At 40.0% G+C, this 18,880-nt stretch overlaps 3 protein-coding genes across 19 annotated transcripts in view; 1 reads left to right on the top strand and 2 right to left on the bottom strand.

Annotated features, from left to right (window-relative positions):
- ubr4 (ubiquitin protein ligase E3 component n-recognin 4) overlaps positions 1-1,989 on the bottom strand; it is a 62,988-nt gene extending 60,999 nt beyond the window's left edge. For all 7 annotated transcript variants that reach the window (XM_046057522.1, XM_046057524.1, XM_046057523.1 and 4 more), the window contains exon 1: positions 1,844-1,989. In XM_046057522.1, coding sequence (XP_045913478.1) covers positions 1,844-1,968 — 125 coding nt within the window. In that variant the 5' untranslated portion in view covers positions 1,969-1,989. The remainder of the gene's footprint in view (positions 1-1,843) is intronic.
- Positions 1,990-2,631: 642 nt separating this feature from the next.
- Positions 2,632-14,415, top strand: emc1 (ER membrane protein complex subunit 1). Of its 3 annotated transcripts, XM_046056975.1 has the most exons (24): positions 2,679-2,788; positions 3,215-3,236; positions 3,329-3,342; positions 3,464-3,529; positions 3,619-3,712; positions 3,803-3,931; positions 4,920-5,046; positions 5,218-5,367; positions 5,497-5,664; positions 6,072-6,143; positions 6,393-6,491; positions 6,717-6,813; positions 8,043-8,159; positions 8,897-8,905; positions 9,266-9,465; positions 9,689-9,838; positions 10,111-10,272; positions 10,573-10,692; positions 11,111-11,248; positions 11,997-12,170; positions 12,365-12,575; positions 12,729-12,813; positions 12,897-13,026; positions 13,461-14,415. In XM_046056975.1, exons 2-24 carry the CDS (start codon positions 3,226-3,228, stop codon positions 13,638-13,640), a joined length of 2,703 nt encoding a protein of 900 aa, XP_045912931.1. In that variant the 5' UTR covers positions 2,679-2,788; positions 3,215-3,225; the 3' UTR covers positions 13,641-14,415. The 3 variants fall into 3 exon arrangements, with proteins under 3 accessions (XP_045912929.1, XP_045912930.1, XP_045912931.1); XM_046056973.1 differs by having other exon boundaries at positions 2,632-2,788; positions 3,215-3,342; XM_046056974.1 differs by lacking the exon at positions 8,897-8,905 and having other exon boundaries at positions 2,632-2,788; positions 3,215-3,342.
- A 463-nt stretch (positions 14,416-14,878) lies between these two features.
- LOC123975474 (ERBB receptor feedback inhibitor 1) overlaps positions 14,879-18,880 on the bottom strand; it is a 15,728-nt gene continuing 11,726 nt past the window's right edge. For all 9 annotated transcript variants that reach the window (XM_046056989.1, XM_046056992.1, XM_046056993.1 and 6 more), the window contains 2 exons: positions 18,166-18,245; positions 14,879-17,155 (listed from right to left, as the gene is read on the bottom strand). In XM_046056989.1, coding sequence (XP_045912945.1) covers positions 16,128-17,155; positions 18,166-18,245 — 1,108 coding nt within the window. In that variant the 3' untranslated portion in view covers positions 14,879-16,127. The remainder of the gene's footprint in view (positions 17,156-18,165; positions 18,246-18,880) is intronic.

Below are 18,880 nucleotides of genomic sequence, written 5' to 3'. Positions count from 1 at the left end.
AAAACTTAAGTCCAACTAGAAAAACCCACAACATTTAGCTACAGTCAGATATCCCCTTCAACCAAGACAGGTATTTGCTAAAAATATCTAGGACTGAAATATTCCAAGACAGGCCTGGAGAAAATTACTTTATTAGGCACACCTGTATATATTTTGGCACAATTCCCACACCACAATAGTTTGTTATTAATGAGTGTTGATAAATGTATTCCACAAAGAAACCAGAGCTGGTCCAAGCTGTCAGTATAGGGACATTACAGTGTGCACTGAACTCAGGTTAACTCACTGCCTTTGAGCACCATTTATGCAGTCTTCCCTAAAATGTCTGACAGATCTGCTCTCTGCCTCTTTGCAGTTTGTCACCAGGGAAAACCAGTTTGTCATGTATTATGCAGTTAAGCTTAGACTATTCAATGTCCTAAAAACACCTTGAGAGCCACAGCTCTGATGTTATGTTTCTGTTGGTTGACTTTAGTGGTGTCCTACACATACACTGACACAAACTGCCCAGGCTAAATGACGCCTCTTCAACAATTCTGGTGAAAAATGTCACTACTCTTGCAGCACTCGCTCAGTGTAATCCTCATGCTCAAGCAACTCTTAAGCTCAAGATGTTGAAACTTCTTGTATGATCAATAACATATTGCTGAAAAAATGCTTTACATTTAATAACAAAGCTAAGCCAGCATTAGTATAGTCACATAGCCAATACATATATATCCAACATGTATACCAGCGGAGTTGGTCGTTTCATTTAAAATCGAAACTAACAAGCCTGATAGCAGTATTACTGCTCATATCATAACTGCATGTTGTTCAGAAAATGAAACCACTAAACATCACAGGAAGCTCTTCATCTGAATGCCCAGAGGGATCAGCTGATGGTACCACTGAACACAAGTGTCAAGTGACAACCTGGCTACTGTGTAGGCACTACTTGCTTATAATCACTCCATGGTGATGTATACACTAGTGTGCATATACTACCTAGTTTTACGAGAAAAGAAGAATGCCATATAATAACAGTCGTCTCCAAAGACACGTTCCCCCTGCGGAACAGGCACTGCACCAGCTTCCTTAAGGTTTAGCAGCACCATGTCGGATTCTCCACAAGACCTTCTGCCTTACATGTAATTTCGAAGCAGCTATATCACCAAGTTGTCATTTACCTAACACGGCAACCCATCACCACCTCACCAAAAAAGAGTGGAGGATAGGGTCCCCGCCTACTTTCAGCCCAACCAGACAATCAGCAGATAACGTTCAACTGACTGGCTAACGTTACCTTATTAATCAGTTCATGCATAAACTGTTTGTTGACATGTCCAGACTAGACTGCATATGGCAAGCTCAGCATGCAAGCCGATCGAATCGAGTCAACTTGGGTTAGCTGACGTAGTCAAATATTACTATGTCTGAGCCATTTCAACGTTACGTTATACAGTTGGAAGGCCCAGTTAGCTTGCTAGCTAATGTTTGTGTTAGCTAGCTAGTGATGAAGCAGTTTTTTTTTTTTTTTTAAACGTCGACTAACGTTTGCATAACAATAATGTTACAATAAAGACCAACGTACATCAGTCATAAGTCGTGCCTTGTTTCAGACAGTTTATGAATTACCAGTTATGGCAAGCTACATTGCATTTTGAGTAAGTTAGCTTGCCAGTGCAAGGCTCAAGTAGCTTGCTAGCCGCTAGTGTTAGCTAAGCGGGTAACGTTTCCCATCAACGTAACGCTAACTCACCAAGCTAAGTTAGCAAGTTAGCAAACCAGCTAACTCCTGGGTGAACACGGTCTATATTTAAGCAAACAGAGACACGTAATTTGTTGACATGTAACCGGGTACCTGTTGACTATAGACCCAATAAGCTGAGGTAGCTCTTTCGTCTCAAAAGCGGTGTACGAAGCTGATAAAAGCGGCCGCACTGCCGCTGTCCATTCGTGTTCCCCATCTCCTCCGCTCGACGCCATCTTCAAATCCCATAGAAAAAACTAGCCAGTGGAAGAAGAAAGTGTGAAAGTAAATCACAGGGGGCGCTCACAATCTGATAACATTCAGACCAACGTCATTTCATCCAAAAGTTTACTCATTTTCTCAACCCAGGGTTAGTAAGGGCTAATGGTACAATTCCAATTTTGTACTTTAAAATAAAACAATGCATTTCTATCCTTTAAGTTTATGACATAATACAAACACCTCATACGGGTCAGTTGTTTATAATATTTACACTTTTAATTGCAGTTGCATAGACCTGATAGTTAGGCTGTGTTATTTGTATTTTATTGTCTGATTAAAGAAACAAATACATAGAATCACTGATATTTTATTGTTCTTGTAAATTAAGTGTAAGTCAGTGTGTTTTGTAGATTGGACATATTTCTCTGAAAAAAATACTTTAGTGATGGGACTATGAACTTACTTCCTGAGGATCAATTTATCAGTAGCACATGAAGCTGGTTACTTTATGACATGGAACGACATCATTGCTACATTGTTATATGTTACTTGAGCTGGTGTGGACGGATTAAAGTTAAACATTTTTAAGTGTATTCTTTACGACAACTTCATAACATTTATAGACGCTATGAACCTTTCTAACCTGTATGGGGCAGCACCTCTCAGTCACAAGACAAAAAACAAGCCAGTCAACTTCCGACTTCCTCCTTGTCTTGAAGAGCAAGCCAAAGCTGCTGCTGCAATGGCAAAGCTAATTTTGTTGTGCCTGAAATGTATTATTTTGTACAGTACTGTCGAGGCTGTGTTTGAGGACCAAGTAGGGAAATTTGACTGGTAAGAGGAATTTAGAGGATGTTCAAATATGTGTGCTATTTGGAGCCATGTTTTATTGTAGAGATGCTAAAGCTAATATCTGTCACAGCCACTAGCTGCGACCCGGTGTGTGTGGAGTGGACTTTGTGTGAGAGAACAGGCCAACAAATATTATAATAAATAAATAATAATAATAAAATTTATTTAGTTATTGAAAGTTAGCTTCTTTGTAAATGTTAATTTGCCATTAGGAAACCACTGCTGCTTTAAGCTCAATGAGTTCTTGTAAATGTGATTGAAATTGAAGTGTTTGGATAGCATTATAACCATCTGATTTTAACAAGTGTGTCACAACACTGGGGTTTGATCCTTAATTATATGCCATAGCCACGATTATAACCATGTTGACCTTCTGACAGATTTTTTTTTCTATCTTGTGATTCACAGGAGGCAGCAATATGTTGGCAAGGTTCGCTTTTCCCATTTCGACACACATTTGCAGTCATCCAAAAAGGTGCTTCTAGCCACAGAGAATAATGTTTTTGCTGCTCTCAATTCCAGGACTGGAGAACTCCGTGAGTATTTTGTCTGTCTGCTGTAATAGACAGTTCTACAGGGCCAAGTACAGAAATGTGATCCACCTCTCAGTTATCATATTTTGTTCTTATATTAGTATTCATCCAATGTCTGTTACAGTCTGGCGACATGTGGATAAGACTGGGCCAGAGGGAAACATTGACGCTCTTCTGCAACACGGACAGGGTGTGTTTTTCATTGCAGTTGACTTTACAGAGCTTTTAGTCTTCCCTTATTGAAAGCAGATAACTTATGAAGCAGTTCTTGTCTTCTAGATGCGGTGCTGGTGGTTGGTAATGGCCGCCTGCTGCGCTCCTGGGAGACAAATGTTGGTGGTTTGAACTGGGAGGTTGTGCTCGACTCTGGCAGGTGAAAACCTCCTTTACTGGCAGGTGTTCAGTTTTGAATTGTCATTAATGTGATCAGATATTAACTGCTTTTGTTGCTGCTACATTTCAGTTTCCAGTCGGCATGTTTGGTTGGACAGCAAGACACTGTGAAACACGTGGCTGTCTTGAAGAAAAGTGTCATCTCTCTCCATTACCTTTCTAACGGTCATCAAAAATGGATAGAGAATCTACCAGAAAGGCAAGTGGCCATGTTTTTTTTATGTTATTGTGTCAACATTCAAATCTAATTTTTGTCTATGTACTACTTAATATAAGCCTCGTCATTAACAAAACATCTCCCCTGAAATTAAAGATCCTCTCCAGAAATCTTTGAAGACATAAAAATACTCTGCTTTGAATAATAATTTGTCTAATGGTTTTTCAGAAATGAATTACCAATATAAATATTCTCAAAAAGATCTATATATTGTTTCTACCTTTTTATTGAAAAATCCAGAATATGCAAATATTTCTCATTTCAATAGTTTAACTGCTGGAAACAAGATATTTTCTGTTTCGCTGAAAAGTCTATTCTCAGTGGATGTGACCTGCGCAAGTTTCATACCAGACCACAATTGGCAACAAATTAGTTGTGATGTCACAAATCGTGCTTGTACAGACCTTAAACTCAGATTTGTGCTCAGTTGAGCATAGAGAAACTTTTTTCCTTCAGCAAAGGAATGTTAAAACGGTCTTCTGGTGTCAAATACATACATGATTATGCACAGTAAAGCTTAAACATCCACATGAAATAACAATTAGCAAAACGCCTTACAAATATTTTGTCTGCTTGAATGCTTTTCTAAAAAGTTCAGTCTATATTACAGGATGTCAGGTGTGGTTGGTGGTGTTTATTTGGTGGAAATTTATAGCAATGCATTTGAAATCTAATTAAATATTGGATCGAAAATGATGTAGGATCAAAAAGAATAGATTATAAACATTTTGAGGATCTGATTTATACACATTTAAAATGAGAATGCTGAGATTAATAAAGACAAAGTCATACATGAATAAGTGGATATGTGCATAATGATTATGAATTTAAGCATTAGTAGCATGCAGAAGATAGAAACGGTAGTATTTTATCAGCGGAAATATCTGGTACATAAAGCCACAAATTATTTTTGTTTATGAAAGTTGGCTTTACAAAAAATGTATAAGTGTCTGTCTTTGCATCTCTATAGTGAAACTGTGGATTACCAGGGTGTCTATTCTGGTGGAAATGGTGAAGTGTACGCACTGGGAGTTGTTCCACATTCCCACATTGCTGTTGTTGGTTACAGTTTGGAGGACGGAGAGATAATCAAGCAGGTAATCCTTATTTATAGAAGCAGTTTAAAGTGCTGTGTAGAACATATAGAACACATTTTAATTACAATGCTTAAAGGAATAATACAACTCAAACACAACAAGTAAACCAAACCAATGTTACAATATATGAGTATGATTCCACACTTCTAACTTCTTTGCTTGTGTTGTCAGATCTCAGCTGAAGCTCCGTGGCTTTCCAACATACAGGCCAGCTGTGTAATGATCAGCCAGGGGATGTTAACATGTGTGGACTCTGCAACTGCATCCCTGTACATGCTTGACTTGCACGTACAGTCACAGATGACCCAGATCCCCCTGCAGGTACCCACCAAAATAAACCAAAAACCCTTCTAGTTTATATGTATATCCTATGCTGTAGTTTCTCTGCGTGTTCTCTTTAAGAATGCTTTTAACCATTACAGTGTGCTGCTATCATTTGTCTTCTTCTAGTCACTGGGATTTGAAGTCGCCCCTGGCTTCCAACCAGTGCTGGTGTCCACCCAGCCCAACCCAGCCCGGCAGCCGCTGTCAGAGTTCTTCCTCCAGCTGGGGCCCGAACACTACCTTCTTCTCCAGCTCAACAATGGGCAGATAGTTACACTGAGAGATTTGAAACCAGTACGTAACAGTCTCCCTACCTCGCTCTTCTCCGTCTAACGTGTTTTGACAATTAAAATCCACGCCACTTGTTGCTTGAAATGCCATCCTAAAATGTTTGCTTATTCTAGTATTGAAATTATTGTACTGTACTGTAAGTCAGTCTTCATCAAAGCTTCCATGCCTAAAATGTAAAGGACACTTGGCTTTCTTGCTGAAATATTTGATCGCCATGGTCAAATGGGAAAGGCCAAAGTTCTGAACTTTTAGAATATGTCCTTATTTTTAAGCTCTGCTGTTTCAAAATGTATTATTTATTTATTATTTAACAACGGTACACCTCAGTGGGTCATACTGAGATATTACAATGGTTCATTTAAGAAACAGTTTGTGAAAATTGTTGGTGATGCATTTGTCTCTATTCATAGGCCATGCTAGTTTCATTTGCTACCACTGGAGAGAAGACTGTTGCTGCTGTCATGTCACCCAAGAATAAAACTGTGAGTAAATGTGAAACCATAAATTTAGATTTGCTAAGTATGGGTTGCCAAAGTGCTCTCTTGGCAAACGGTGGTGTGTGTATAAATCAGCAGGTTTTGTACAGTCTTTGTGTGCTTGGTGTGTTATTTGAATAAATGTGTTACCCTCAAGTTGAGAAACAATTCTTAAGACTTGAAAGATCAATGAAAACTATCAAATTTATTTTCAATCAATGTGAAAGATAAGATTATCTGTTTTCTTCACTATAGGCTTCCACAGTGAACCTCTATAGTGCAGAAAGTGGACGCAGACTTCTAGACACAACACTGATTTTCACTATGGATCCTAATGGTGGGAAACCAGAGAAGGTGAGTCCAAATTTCTCCCCAGTGATTCTCTAGCCTGTTTGATATCTGGCTGGTCAAGTCACTAAGGCTACAAATTTACTTTACGCAAGTTTAACATGATTACTTACAGAGCCGATCTCTGTAGTATGGGAGACGGCTTGTGCACATGACATGTTAGGATGTTTACAATTTTAAGCATGTAGTGTTCTCTTTTTATAATATAACACAATCTATTTTGTCTTCTAGCTGTACGTACAGGCATTCCTCAAGAAAGATGATTCTGTTGGCTACAGGGTCATGGTGCAGACGGAAGACCAGACACTCACTTTTATACAACAGCCAGGTATTGATGGCAGAAACGGAAAGCTTTAGTGTTGGAAAGTGTGCTCTGTCAGTTTGCACTGGTTCATTTTATCTGAGGCATTGGCTTGCACTGCTGTCTACAACTGTCTTCTTTTGATTCTACCTCTGAGGGGCGCCAAAGTCAGTATATTTTAAAATCCTACTCATAATAATAACAGACAATAATTTGCCAGATCCCACAAAAAAGACCTGTTGCTTTACATCATGCATGGAGATAGAGGCAATGTGTTTCTGCAGGTGGTGGGTTGTAGGGAATCACACAGGATTTATAGCTGGAAGCAGATAGCTAACAGGTGGAATGGCTTGGTACCAGTTAGCATATAAGGGATCAAAGCATATGTAAGGAGAAAAATTAAGATGCAGTGGTAGTATATGGGATAATGGAAATAAAGGAAGACATTTATATAAGCTTCAGCAGAAAGTGGGGGAGGAAAAGACACTGGGGAAGAGCAGGAGAGAACTGTGTCAATTCAGCAGAATTATATTAGGTCACACAAAGTTAAATGCATCTCTGCACCTTGTTGGAAAACATCCATCTGGAAATTGTGAGGCATGCAGTCAACCAGAAACTGTGGAACATGTGCTGTTTGAGTGCGCTAAATACTCAAAGGAAAGACTGACTTTAAGAATTGGACCTGAACATGAAGGAATTAAACAAATGGACATTAAAACCATTTTCTCAACTAACTCCGGAAAGATGATGCTTAAACACATCTCGTCTTTTATTTTTACAACAAACTGGACTGAACACAAGGATTTAGGCAGATGTAACTAAGATACAGTAGGTGGCGATAATGCTCCATCTGGTTGCAAGCCGCCAGTAAAAAGAAGAAAAAGAAGAAGAAAGTGGACTGGCTTGAAACATTTGATTTATGTGAAGAGCCCTTACCTCATTGTGTTTACTGAGATCCAGGACGTCTTTCCAAAGTGCTGCAAAGAGACTGGTGAGCCATGCTTTGCCTCGTGATAACATTCGGGTATATCCCACTTCTTAATCATCATAAATACTGCCAACATCTGACCACTGTGTGGAACACAAACAGGCTCTCGGTTTTCATAATGTACACATAATCTTGTCCTTTCCACAAACATGAAGGGGGAAAAAAATGTTTCATGTTCATGGAAAGAGTCAACACAAACTGCATACTGTCACAGGGTGTGGAAAGTGGAATGAATGATTACAGAACAATAATGAGTCTTGTTTTCCAGGGCGTGTAATGTGGACAAGAGAGGAGGCCCTGTCAGATGTGGTGACAATGGAAATGGTGGATCTGCCTCTCACAGGAACGCAGGCAGAGCTGGAGGGAGAGTTTGGCAAAAAGGCTGGTAAATGTCATGCCCGATGTTTCCAACTTTATGTACTACTCTCTGCTGTGGATTAATATTCAGTGTGTCATCTATTATTTTCAGTTTCCCATCTGCATTCGTAGTTCCCTAATTTTCTTGTCCTAGAAAATTTAGACTGTTGTCAAATTCCTACTCTAACGCCAGGAATCCACTGACTCTGGCTACGCTACGTTACAGCTACGCTACGTTACGGCTCCGCCACGGTTTTGATGCATCTGTTTTGACGGGCTATGCCAGGAGTGTGCAGCCTGCCCCATGTTATTGACTTGTTATTAATTTGTCCTTCTACTACCTTCTTCACAGCTCTATGTGACCCCGCTTTGTTCCGTCAATTTCAAGCTGCATTTCCCACAAGGAGCATTTCAGAATCACAGCATTTTGCCTGCCTGATTTTGTAGAAGCACAAAAAGGACAAATTACAAGGGAGTGAGACGCTTCCTGTGGACGCTGGGCTATGGACGCATCAAAACCGTGGCACAGCTATAGCAGGCCGTAGCCGGAGTCAGTCATTTAAAGATTTTCCACTAATATAGAACTAATAATTTAGTCCACTGAGTTTTCTTTCTATTAGTCACCTGCCTTTAATAACCAAATTTGAGGTTGCATCAGGCTTGATGGCCTGGTAAAAATGTGATTCTTGGGTATGTTCACTTGCTTACTATTAGCTTCACTTTCTTCTGTATTTGTCCCGTTTTTATTGCTGCGCTTGGATTCAGCCATTCAAGGTAATACTCTTCTACAATAAATCTTGATTAAGTTGTCTTAAGGCTAGGATCTCCTGTTGTTGACTAAAAAAAATCCCTCTCAATATCCACTGAAGTTTTGTTTTAGTCTCTCGATTTCACTTTTATAATTACTCACATTATATTTCTGCCGAACCAAATATGTTGCGTTCTGTATCCTGTTTCAATAATGAGGCCAGAAATAAGCTGCAAAATAAGTATTCCTATACAGTGTTCTACAGAGCCAGTTCATTTTATAAGTTACACTTGCCTGCAATGACAGACTTGTTCCAACCTTAAATGTGAATGTAATCCACTGAAGGTCATTGAGCAGCATCTGTGTTCTCAATGTAATTTGTCTAGACGGTCTGATGTCCATGGTGCTGAAGAGGCTCTCCTCTCAGCTCATCTTGCTGCAGGCTTGGATCGCACACCTCTGGAAGCTGTTCTACGATGCACGGAAGCCTCGCAGTCAAGTTAAAAATGACGTGACCATTGAAAACCTCTCCAGAGATGAGTTCAACTTGCAGAAGATGATGGTGATGGTAACTGCATCTGGTAAGGTACGAGACTAAAGGGTTACCCTCTAACTGAGTTGTTGTTTCGTGGACCTTTTGGGAGAGATGAGCTGTGCTGCACACTTGTGGTCATACCAGCTTCTTATTTTGTCTATAGTCAGCCAGGGCTAAAGTGAAATGAAACGGTAATAAACAGACTCCCGTCAGGCCTCTCTGAAACTAATTTCCCCTGTACAGTTCATCCTTTGTTTTTTTTTTTCCTGTTAAGCTTTTTGGGATTGATAGCAAGACCGGCAGTATTTTATGGAGGCACTACCTGGACAACGTCCCATCTAATGCAGCCTTCAAACTAATGGTGCAACGGACCACTGCACACTTCCCTCATCCGCCGCAGTGCACACTGCTCATCAAAGACAAGGTATCTAATAACAAGGGCTCTGAGCTCTGTGGGAGTCAGTTTCCTTCATCCTGTAGGCTACACAAACATAAATAAAGCAAATTACTTTACTGTGAAATCAGCAGATCAATTGTTAATATTTGTATTAGCTTTAAAAGAGAAAGCATGCCTTACAAGCCATAGCAGAGGCTTTCTTCCACAGCGACACTTGAAAGGAAACATTGGTCTCACTTGAGGAAATGGTGTGTATTTATTATTGCCATTTGTTTAATATATTTGTTCTGTTTTCTAAGGACACAGGCCTGGCAACCCTCCATGTATTTAATCCCATCTTTGGAAAGAAGAGTCACGTCACCCCACCCGCTCTACCTCACCCAATACTTCAGTCACTCATGCTACCTCTCATGGACCAGGATTATGCTAAGGTCTTACTTCTTGTTGATGACCAGTACAAGGTCAGTGGCAAACCGTAAACCTCCCCACCCACCAGATCAACACTCTACAGATACAGACATACATGTTGTCTCAAAGCCATTTTTCTTTCTGTATCCACACCTGTCAGGCCACCACTTGACTGCTCCAGTCTTTGTTCCTTTTTAGTTCTTTGATTCGGTCTCTCTGTCCGCACATACTGCATTAGAATAACACATAAAAACATGTAGAATTTAATTGTCGTGGTATTCTTCTTTTGTGAGAGAGATTAGTCACCCAGAAATTACTTGTAACAATTATATCTATCTGTTTTTTTTCCACAGGTGTCTGCTTTTCCCTCTACAAAGAATGTACTACAGCAGCTCCAGGAGTTGGCCTCATCCATATTCTTTTATCTTGTTGACTCCAGCCAGGGAAGACTTTCTGGCTACAGGCTACGAACGGCAAGTGAAGTTTGTTCTGCTGATCTGTTTCAGTGTGTTTGCACATTAGTTTTAGAAAGCCTAGTCCAGTCTTCAGCTTTTGGTTGCCATAGATGACAACAATGGTTTCCATATTTTTATTGTTTATATTTGAGATCATTTTACGGTCATGAAAAAGGTAAAATATATAACAGATGAGTGATTTGTAAGAGAGCATATTTTATATTTTATTTTATATCTCAGTTTGAAGGAAATCAGTGGAGCACTATACTTTTAGTGTGGAAAGCAAGTGAACTTTTACTATAATGCTTAAAATACTCTGAGAATGAATTCTTATTATTATAGCCAGAGGTCTGTTTGTTGTTCCTGTTCTCACAGTGAGCTACCATGAAATGATACTCATGGATGACTAAAAGAATTAATGTGGCTGTTTTTTCAGGACTTGTCGACTGAGCTGATCTGGGAGGTGGTCATCCCGACCGAGGTACAGACGATTATCTCGGTGAAAGGAAAACGGCCTAATGAGCACGTGCACTCCCAGGGCAGAGTAATGGGAGACCGTAGTGTCCTCTATAAGGTATAATAACTTCCCCTTAAACCTTACTGACACTGTGCTGTGGAAGGAGTGTTTGAGGTAGAGGAAGAAAATTATATCAATGCTCTTATTGGTTTGGGATTTGGTCAGTGTTGTCGCGGCTTCTCTCTTTTCCACTTTAGTCAGAAAAACGGAGTCACTCACGGAGTCTTCTGATGTAGGCTGAAAACTAATCTCTCAAAGAAACACTGAACCTCATGTCACTGTTTCCCCAGTGAATCATATCCCCTCTCCACCACTGACTCTGAATAAGAATAAACCCTGTTTTTCACTCCTTACTGTAGTTCATGTATGAAATTAACCATATTCTATCCCTGCACTCAGTATAAGTCAGAAACTCTAAAGCCCTGTCAGGGCAGTCTGGAGAGTTCATGGCACCCTAGTAAAAATGGCACCGTTTTACATCTTAACATTACACCTTTTTATTGAGGTTGTTTATATTTAACATGTTTGATAAAAGAGAAGAAGCTTATTTTCTATTTACAAGGTAAATTCTTAGAGAATCCGGGTCAATGTATGCTGTAGTAGGCCAAAAAATGATCAAATCAAATTGATTGTCCCTTTAATATTGCAACTCTGATTTATTTATGAGAAATAAAGATTATTAATTTCATTTTAAAGTGGGTGGTGGGAAACATGCATTTGACTACAAATCTGTGCCCAATGGCTAGTATGTTTTTGTACAACGTTGATTAAGATGCTGAATTGTGTTTCATCTCATCTCTTACAGTACCTGAACCCCAATCTACTGGCTGTGGTGACTGAGAGCACAGACTTGCACCAGGAGCGAAGCTTTGTCGGGATCCTTCTGATTGATGGCGTGACCGGTCGCATTATCCATGAGGCTGTTCAGAGAAAGGCCAGAGGGCCGGTGCATGTTGTGCACTCTGAAAACTGGGTGGTGGTGAGTATTACCCACTGCTAAAGTCACTCATAAGGAAAGATTATTCATTCCTTTGTTGCTTTTTGCTTGGTTACAGTAAGCATACAGTGTTGTCTCACTGCAGCTGTAAAAATGACACTGAACACATTATGAGACGACAGGGGAACACAGGTCTCGCTACTGAATGTGTCCCCTGCCTCTGTTTGACTGCGCAGTACGAATACTGGAGCACCAAGTCTCGCAGGAACGAGTTCTCTGTAATTGAACTGTATGAAGGGATGGAGCTCTACAACAGCACTGTGTTCAGCTCACTGGATCGGCCACATGCTCCTCAGGTGCTTCAGCAGTCTTACATTTTCCCCTCATCCATTTCTACCCTGGAGGCCACACTGACTGAGAAGGGCATCACCAGCCGCCATCTGCTCAGTAAGTTTCAGCACGGTCCTGTCTTAGTTGTTGCAGTGAATTACTGTCTTTAATTTAAGAGTAACCCACCTGCTCTCATAAAGGAAAAAGGTCTTTTGAACATTCTTCAGCCCATTGCCTTGTTTAATGTTTATTTTGTTTTCTTTGTCACAGTTGGCTTGCCGTCTGGAGGGATTTTGTCATTGCCCAAGATGTTCCTTGACCCTCGGAGGCCAGAAATAGTATCTGAGCAAAGCCGGTGAGTCACTCAGTCAGTCATCATATTTAATAGATTTTGGGGGTTTTTCCTGTCTGTGTCTAAGCTGTTTTCTTGATGTCCAGTGAAGAGAACCTGATACCCTACGCGCCAGAGTTGCTGATCCGCACAGAATGGTTCATCAACTACAATCAGACTGTATCAAGAGTGCGAGGAATTTACACTGCCCCCTCTGGACTGGAGTCTACCTGCCTGGTGAGTCTAGTGTCGCAGTATTGTCGGGGGGAGAGAGAGAGAGATGGGAAAAGTTTTTTTTCCTTGTCTTTTTCTCGAACTACCACTGTGTGTGAGAATTTTTATTTCGTATTTTCCATGTGTGGTGTTTGTCTTAACTTGTCTTGATCTCTACTGCCTGTATTTCCTGACATTGCCATTTAAGGCCTTAGGGAAACAACCACTAGCATTTTGGATTACTTTAGGATGAAATAATTCCAAGGAACAAAATATGATATGCATATATGTATTATTTGTTTTGAACCCCCAGAGAAGATATTTACTAAATACTAATAATGGTATAACCATAAAAAGTTAAATCCAACCAAAACAGGTGTTAATACAGTCAACCCATTGTTTTCTCCCTTTCAGGTAAATCAAACATAAAACTGACAATGTTACTTGTTTCCTTGTAGGTGGTTGCATATGGTCTGGACATCTACCAGACACGTGTCTATCCCTCGAAGCAGTTTGACGTACTCAAAGATGACTACGACTACATGCTGATCAGTAGCGTGCTCTTCGCCCTTTTCTTTGCCACCATGATCAGCAAACGCCTGGCAGAAGTCAAACTACTCAACCGGGCATGGCGGTAAAGTTATCGTCAAAATCCCATCTCTGACAGCCCTAAGGCTGCGCAAAGGACCTCAGCCCAAAGAGATGAGACGGCTGAGGCCGTGCCTGTAGAAGACCACAGGTCAAAGTTCAATAAGGCCTATAAGGAACTGCAGGGGTGAGGGGACGGCGGGGTGGGGGTGAAAGGGGATTAGTAGAAGTTATATGTGTTTATTTTTTAACTTATTTTGCAAGCACAAGGACTTATTTCATCGTAGAATAACTGTTTTTCATGCCATGTCATGTTGATTAGATGTTTAATACATATGTGATTACAAGTGAATGAAACAGACTTTGATTAAAAGAAATTGTGGTGTTTGGAAATTCCGACACATGTGAAAGTTAGATACTTAAACGATGTTAGTTTTTTCCAAGATTATGTTTTGACATTTCTGCTTCATTAGACTGTTCTAATGGAGAGTGATAATATATGTGGAGTTCAGAGAAAAGAGAGACGGAAGACATGCCACTCATGTCAGCATGATTTGGTATAATAAAGTAGTTGTATGGTTTGTACTTTAAGCCTGCTGAATCACCATGATACCCGAGTGTGAGGAGATAATGTAGCATGGACAAAAAATGGTTATTTGTGCTTTCCTGACCAAAGTCACTGTCATCACCATTACACACTTGACAAAGGAAAATGACCATCAGTAGCCTTTATTTTATGTACATTAGTCATCTTGCAGCTCATATATTTGTGAGCATTTTTGATCTACTGTTGATGCTCCATTAAAATTTGTCTCAGAACTCCAATTTAACAGTTTGTCCTGTTTTCTCAAGCTCTGAGAGAGCACAAAAATTGTTAGAATATGATATCTTTAAGAAACAATGGTACTTTTAACACTGGATTACTTTTAGTAAGGATATTGTGTTACGTGTACTTTCCTACTGTAGGTTTATAATACATTTTCCAGACATGTATTTATCGATTTATATAAACCAGTAAAATTGGCTAAAAATGTTAAAACCATGTCAATTTAATGTCATTGCAGCAGGACACACATTTCATTCATTCTTTATTTATGGTTTTCTTCAAAGATGAATGGTACAAAAACACTTGCAAAATAAAGAAGTGATATGTTGACTTTCCTTCCTTTCAAAGGTAGTAGTTTCATGAGGATCTAATGTAAAAAATAAAAAAAATCATCAACATGAAAAAGCTTTCCATTGGTACGCATCATAGGGCTGGGGTGGAAAAATAACACAGAGCCGATCATAGAATGAATAAGTTATTTTATTTCTATAAATAGATTAAAAACACAATTTTACCATGATTTACTTTTGACAACAAACAACATTATGAACTTAGAGACAGCCTTTGCTTGGGCCAAATTTGACACTGAACCTTCATGAGAACTTCCAACCTGTCAATGTAACAAACGTAGGTCTGCACCTCAAGAGTGTAAACGTAACGTGACTTCCATGTCCATACACAAAAAACAAGCATTAAAGGCCCAATCAGTACTTTTTTGGACCATATATGCAGTATTTGAGCTAAATGTACATACATAAGTAAAATAATTCAACGTAGTGATATACATAGTTTGTCAAGTGACCATAATTGTGCATATAAACACTTCTGATGGAAAACCTTTAACAGCATCACAAGACATTAATGAATTGTTGACTACTGTTCTTCATATGTAAATGCTGCACTTTTGTTTGTATTCGGCTCACAGAATTTTCCTTAAAATAAAATAAATTAAACTTAATTAAAGTGTGCACATGAGCATATAATATGATGCAAGGGTGAATGCTTGAAATGCGGTCGTTTAGTGTTGTGTAGGTAGGATGTAGCTAGGTGTAACTTTAAAATAAAGTGATCAGCTTTCTGCTAGTGATAGCTGCAAAAGGCATGCACAAACCATGTTAATGTTTTGTTGTGTCGTTCTTATTTTACCCTTATTGCTAAATTTATCATAAATCTTAATGTGAGAATGATTCGGTAAAACATTAAATCTATCAATACATTATACTTAAGATTTCAAGCAGCAATGTCATAAAAAACACACACACATGGGATGAACAGTTTGGTACAAGCCCAGCTTGTACATACAGTAATTATTTGCTCACGAAAAAAAAAATATAGTAGTAGCTCAGGTTGTTTAAGTGATATGAGCATATGACTGTCAGACTTAACAATCAATGAGCAATGAGACATTTTCCCTGTGAGAAAAATGGTTATAAGAGGTAAAAAAGTCTCCACTATTAGTGAAAATGCTGGAATGTTTTCCAGGATGAACTACAGGGGACGTCGCCAAAATACTGACCAGTTAAAAAGTTCAGTTAAAAATTGACAAAAACCTCAGTGTTGTTTGACATAAGTGACCTTGAAATACATCAGTCATTAAAAAGAACACCTATGCGACGCACTATGTACAATAGTGTATCACATGGTTATTTGTGATTTATATGTCACAGTTTTGTACTCGTCAAGTGTCAGACAGTGACATAAGCTAGGGTTTCTATGTGTTCTGCCAGACGCTGCCGTTTCCTGTCCTGGCCGGTTCACTCAGGAGTCTTCCTCGTCTGTCCGAGTACGCTGGTCGGTCAGGTGGCAGGAGGATGTAGTGCGTAGCGCTGGCCTGTCTGCCATCCTTCAAAATGGGAACAATGCAGGGAGATAATGGAGCTGCAGGTGGCGCCCTTTCACTCTGCTGCCCCTGTAATGCCTTGCTCACATATTTTGGGTTAGCAGCAAAACTCTGTGTGGCAGGCATCACACCATTGATATAAATTGGAAGGCTTTTGGGGCTTGGGGTACGTGGTGGGCAGGGTGGGACTAAGGGGACCCTTGGTGGAATTTTGGGAGGCTTGTCTTCCTCGTTGGGGGTCACAGTCCTTAAGAGAGCAGGAGGTTTTGGCGGGATGGGGATACGAGGAGGGATTTGTGGCTTGTCAGTGGGGCAGGTTGTGGTGCTGCTGTGTAGAGGCAGAGAAGCAGGGCCTGAACAGGAAAACCGGAGTCTGGGTGATTGGTGTTGGTCTGGCTGTTTGCTACACAACGTATCCCCTGCTGACACCACATGTGGGTGGTCTTCTCTTCCTTCTGGAGAGCTGATGCCCAGATGTTGGCTCCAAACCCACCTCCCTGTTGGTCTGTCCTCTCTGCCTGGCCATGAGAAAGCCATTGAGCCAATCCCAGCACCACCAGCCGGCAACAAGCTCTCCTGGTAGGCGTAATTAACTTGCCCACAGTCTCTGTTCGTGCCCCTGCACATGGCCTTGGGGCAGCTTTTGGGCAAAAGGCGACGTCGGTCACTGGTAAAAAACTCCACCTCGCTATCGGCTGCCTCATCAGACATGAGCTCCTCATGGTCAGGCAGAGGCGGCAAGGGTTTGGCTTCTCTCTGGTGGCTCCCAAACACAGTTTGTCTCTGGGAAGAAGGGACCACCTGGTCTCCCTCATGGGGCTGCAGTATGTTATCGCACGTTAGGCGGGAGGTATCAGAGTAGAAAGGAGGCTGGGAGAGGGAGATGCTGCCTGGGAAAGCTGAAAATAATCATGTATTAAATAACTGTCTTCAAGAATTGCTAAATTGTACTTTACACCAAGATATCACTGCTTTGTTGTACAAAGGTTTTGCTATCACTGTTTCTTCCTTCAGTGCAGAAACAATTCTCAGGGGAAGAAACATGGAAAACAACTTGCCATGAGAAAAAACAAACTCTTAACGCAAGTGTAGTGATGGTGTAGGAGGGAAAAAATACCAGGGGGAATGGGCTGCCCACTCTACTAAGAAAAAGACTCCTGTTTTGCTGAAGGTACCGTACAGGAAACGGGAGTAAAAACATGTTGAAAACAACCGCTTAACCTATCACCCTCTTCGTCAAACATCAGCCACAACACCCTGATTAACACAGGAATCGGCATTATCTACGGGGCAGGCTATAATCTTCACGGAGCTTCCCATAACCTTCTCTGTGGAAACATCCGACGTGCCCCAGACTGCAGGAACAGCTGGTGACCAGGGAGCAATAGCTTCCCCTCCTCCTTCACTCACTCTCTCTGCTACACAGCTCAGTCCAGTGATGACAAACTCACCTAAACCCTGTCTGCATGCTGTTTTATCAGTCAAACAGGGTTTAAACTCAACGTCTGTCGAGCTAAGACGAACTTAAGGGTATAGATTTATAATGGCAGACTGTATTACTTAACCCAATTCAAAAATGATGATAACTTTAACAAAATTAATGACTTAGCATAGAAAAATGTGTTTTGTTTTGTTTATTTATATTTAATTTCACAGATATTCATAACCGTGTGCACTTTGTGTTTTGAGCACATGTTCCCTTCTATCTCAAGGTATAACAATTATCAGTAATTACAGATTAATGTTAATAACGTAATATTTATAAGCAATATTAACTTGTCACGTGTCACATGCATCCAAGTTAAGTGAACCAGTGCTAGTTATAGACACTTTTCAATTTGTACTTTTCTTTGTCCTAAAAATAATTTTATTATTACTTAAATGTAAAAACAATATCTAAAACACTCACAGTTAAATTCCTTGGCCATTTGCTGTTGTTGAAGCTCCGTCGGGTTGTGTTCCATGCCAGCACTCAGGCCAAAGCACGCTCTGCAAAGCAAGAGAGGTTGAGACATCCATACAGAGATGTGTGCGAATGTAAATCATTCCTGCACATAACCTGTCATGAGTAATTCATTATATGTGAAATAAAGAGCATGCCATATGCTTTAACAGAACATATGCTCTGCTCTCCTTTCTGTATTTACATTATGTAACAGCATTATAAGCTGCTTGACGTCTTCTTAGAGCCATATCCTTCTTGTTTGTTGCTGTCTTTATGGAGCTTTGATGATTGTTCTGTCAATGTTATCATTTTAAAGGTTTCAAAACGGGACTGATTTTTCCCTTTTTTCCCATTCAAAGTTTTCTTCTCAGTCTTTCCTTATCCAATGTCAAGGGTCCAAAGGAAAAGGACGTCATATGTTCTACAGATTGTAAAGGCAAATTTAAATAAAACTGAAATTATGACCGAATTTGAGGGATTTTGATCACAGACACGTGGAAACAATTATTTAATTAACTCTGCGACTGCAGGTGTTCATCTTTTCTGTCTGTTTACATGTCAAGCATGACAACATGACAACATAACAAAAGTACTGTGCCAAGTATTTAATATGGATTGTCCCAGAATTATACTCCTGATATTGTGTGATGAAAGTTAAAGTAGTTTTTGTAATGTCACA

The sequence above is a fragment of the Micropterus dolomieu genome, linkage group LG08, assembly GCF_021292245.1.
Source record: "Micropterus dolomieu isolate WLL.071019.BEF.003 ecotype Adirondacks linkage group LG08, ASM2129224v1, whole genome shotgun sequence".
In the NCBI taxonomy this organism is placed as follows: Eukaryota; Metazoa; Chordata; class Actinopteri; order Centrarchiformes; family Centrarchidae; genus Micropterus; species Micropterus dolomieu.
This window is presented reverse-complemented; position numbering and strand designations above follow the sequence as displayed.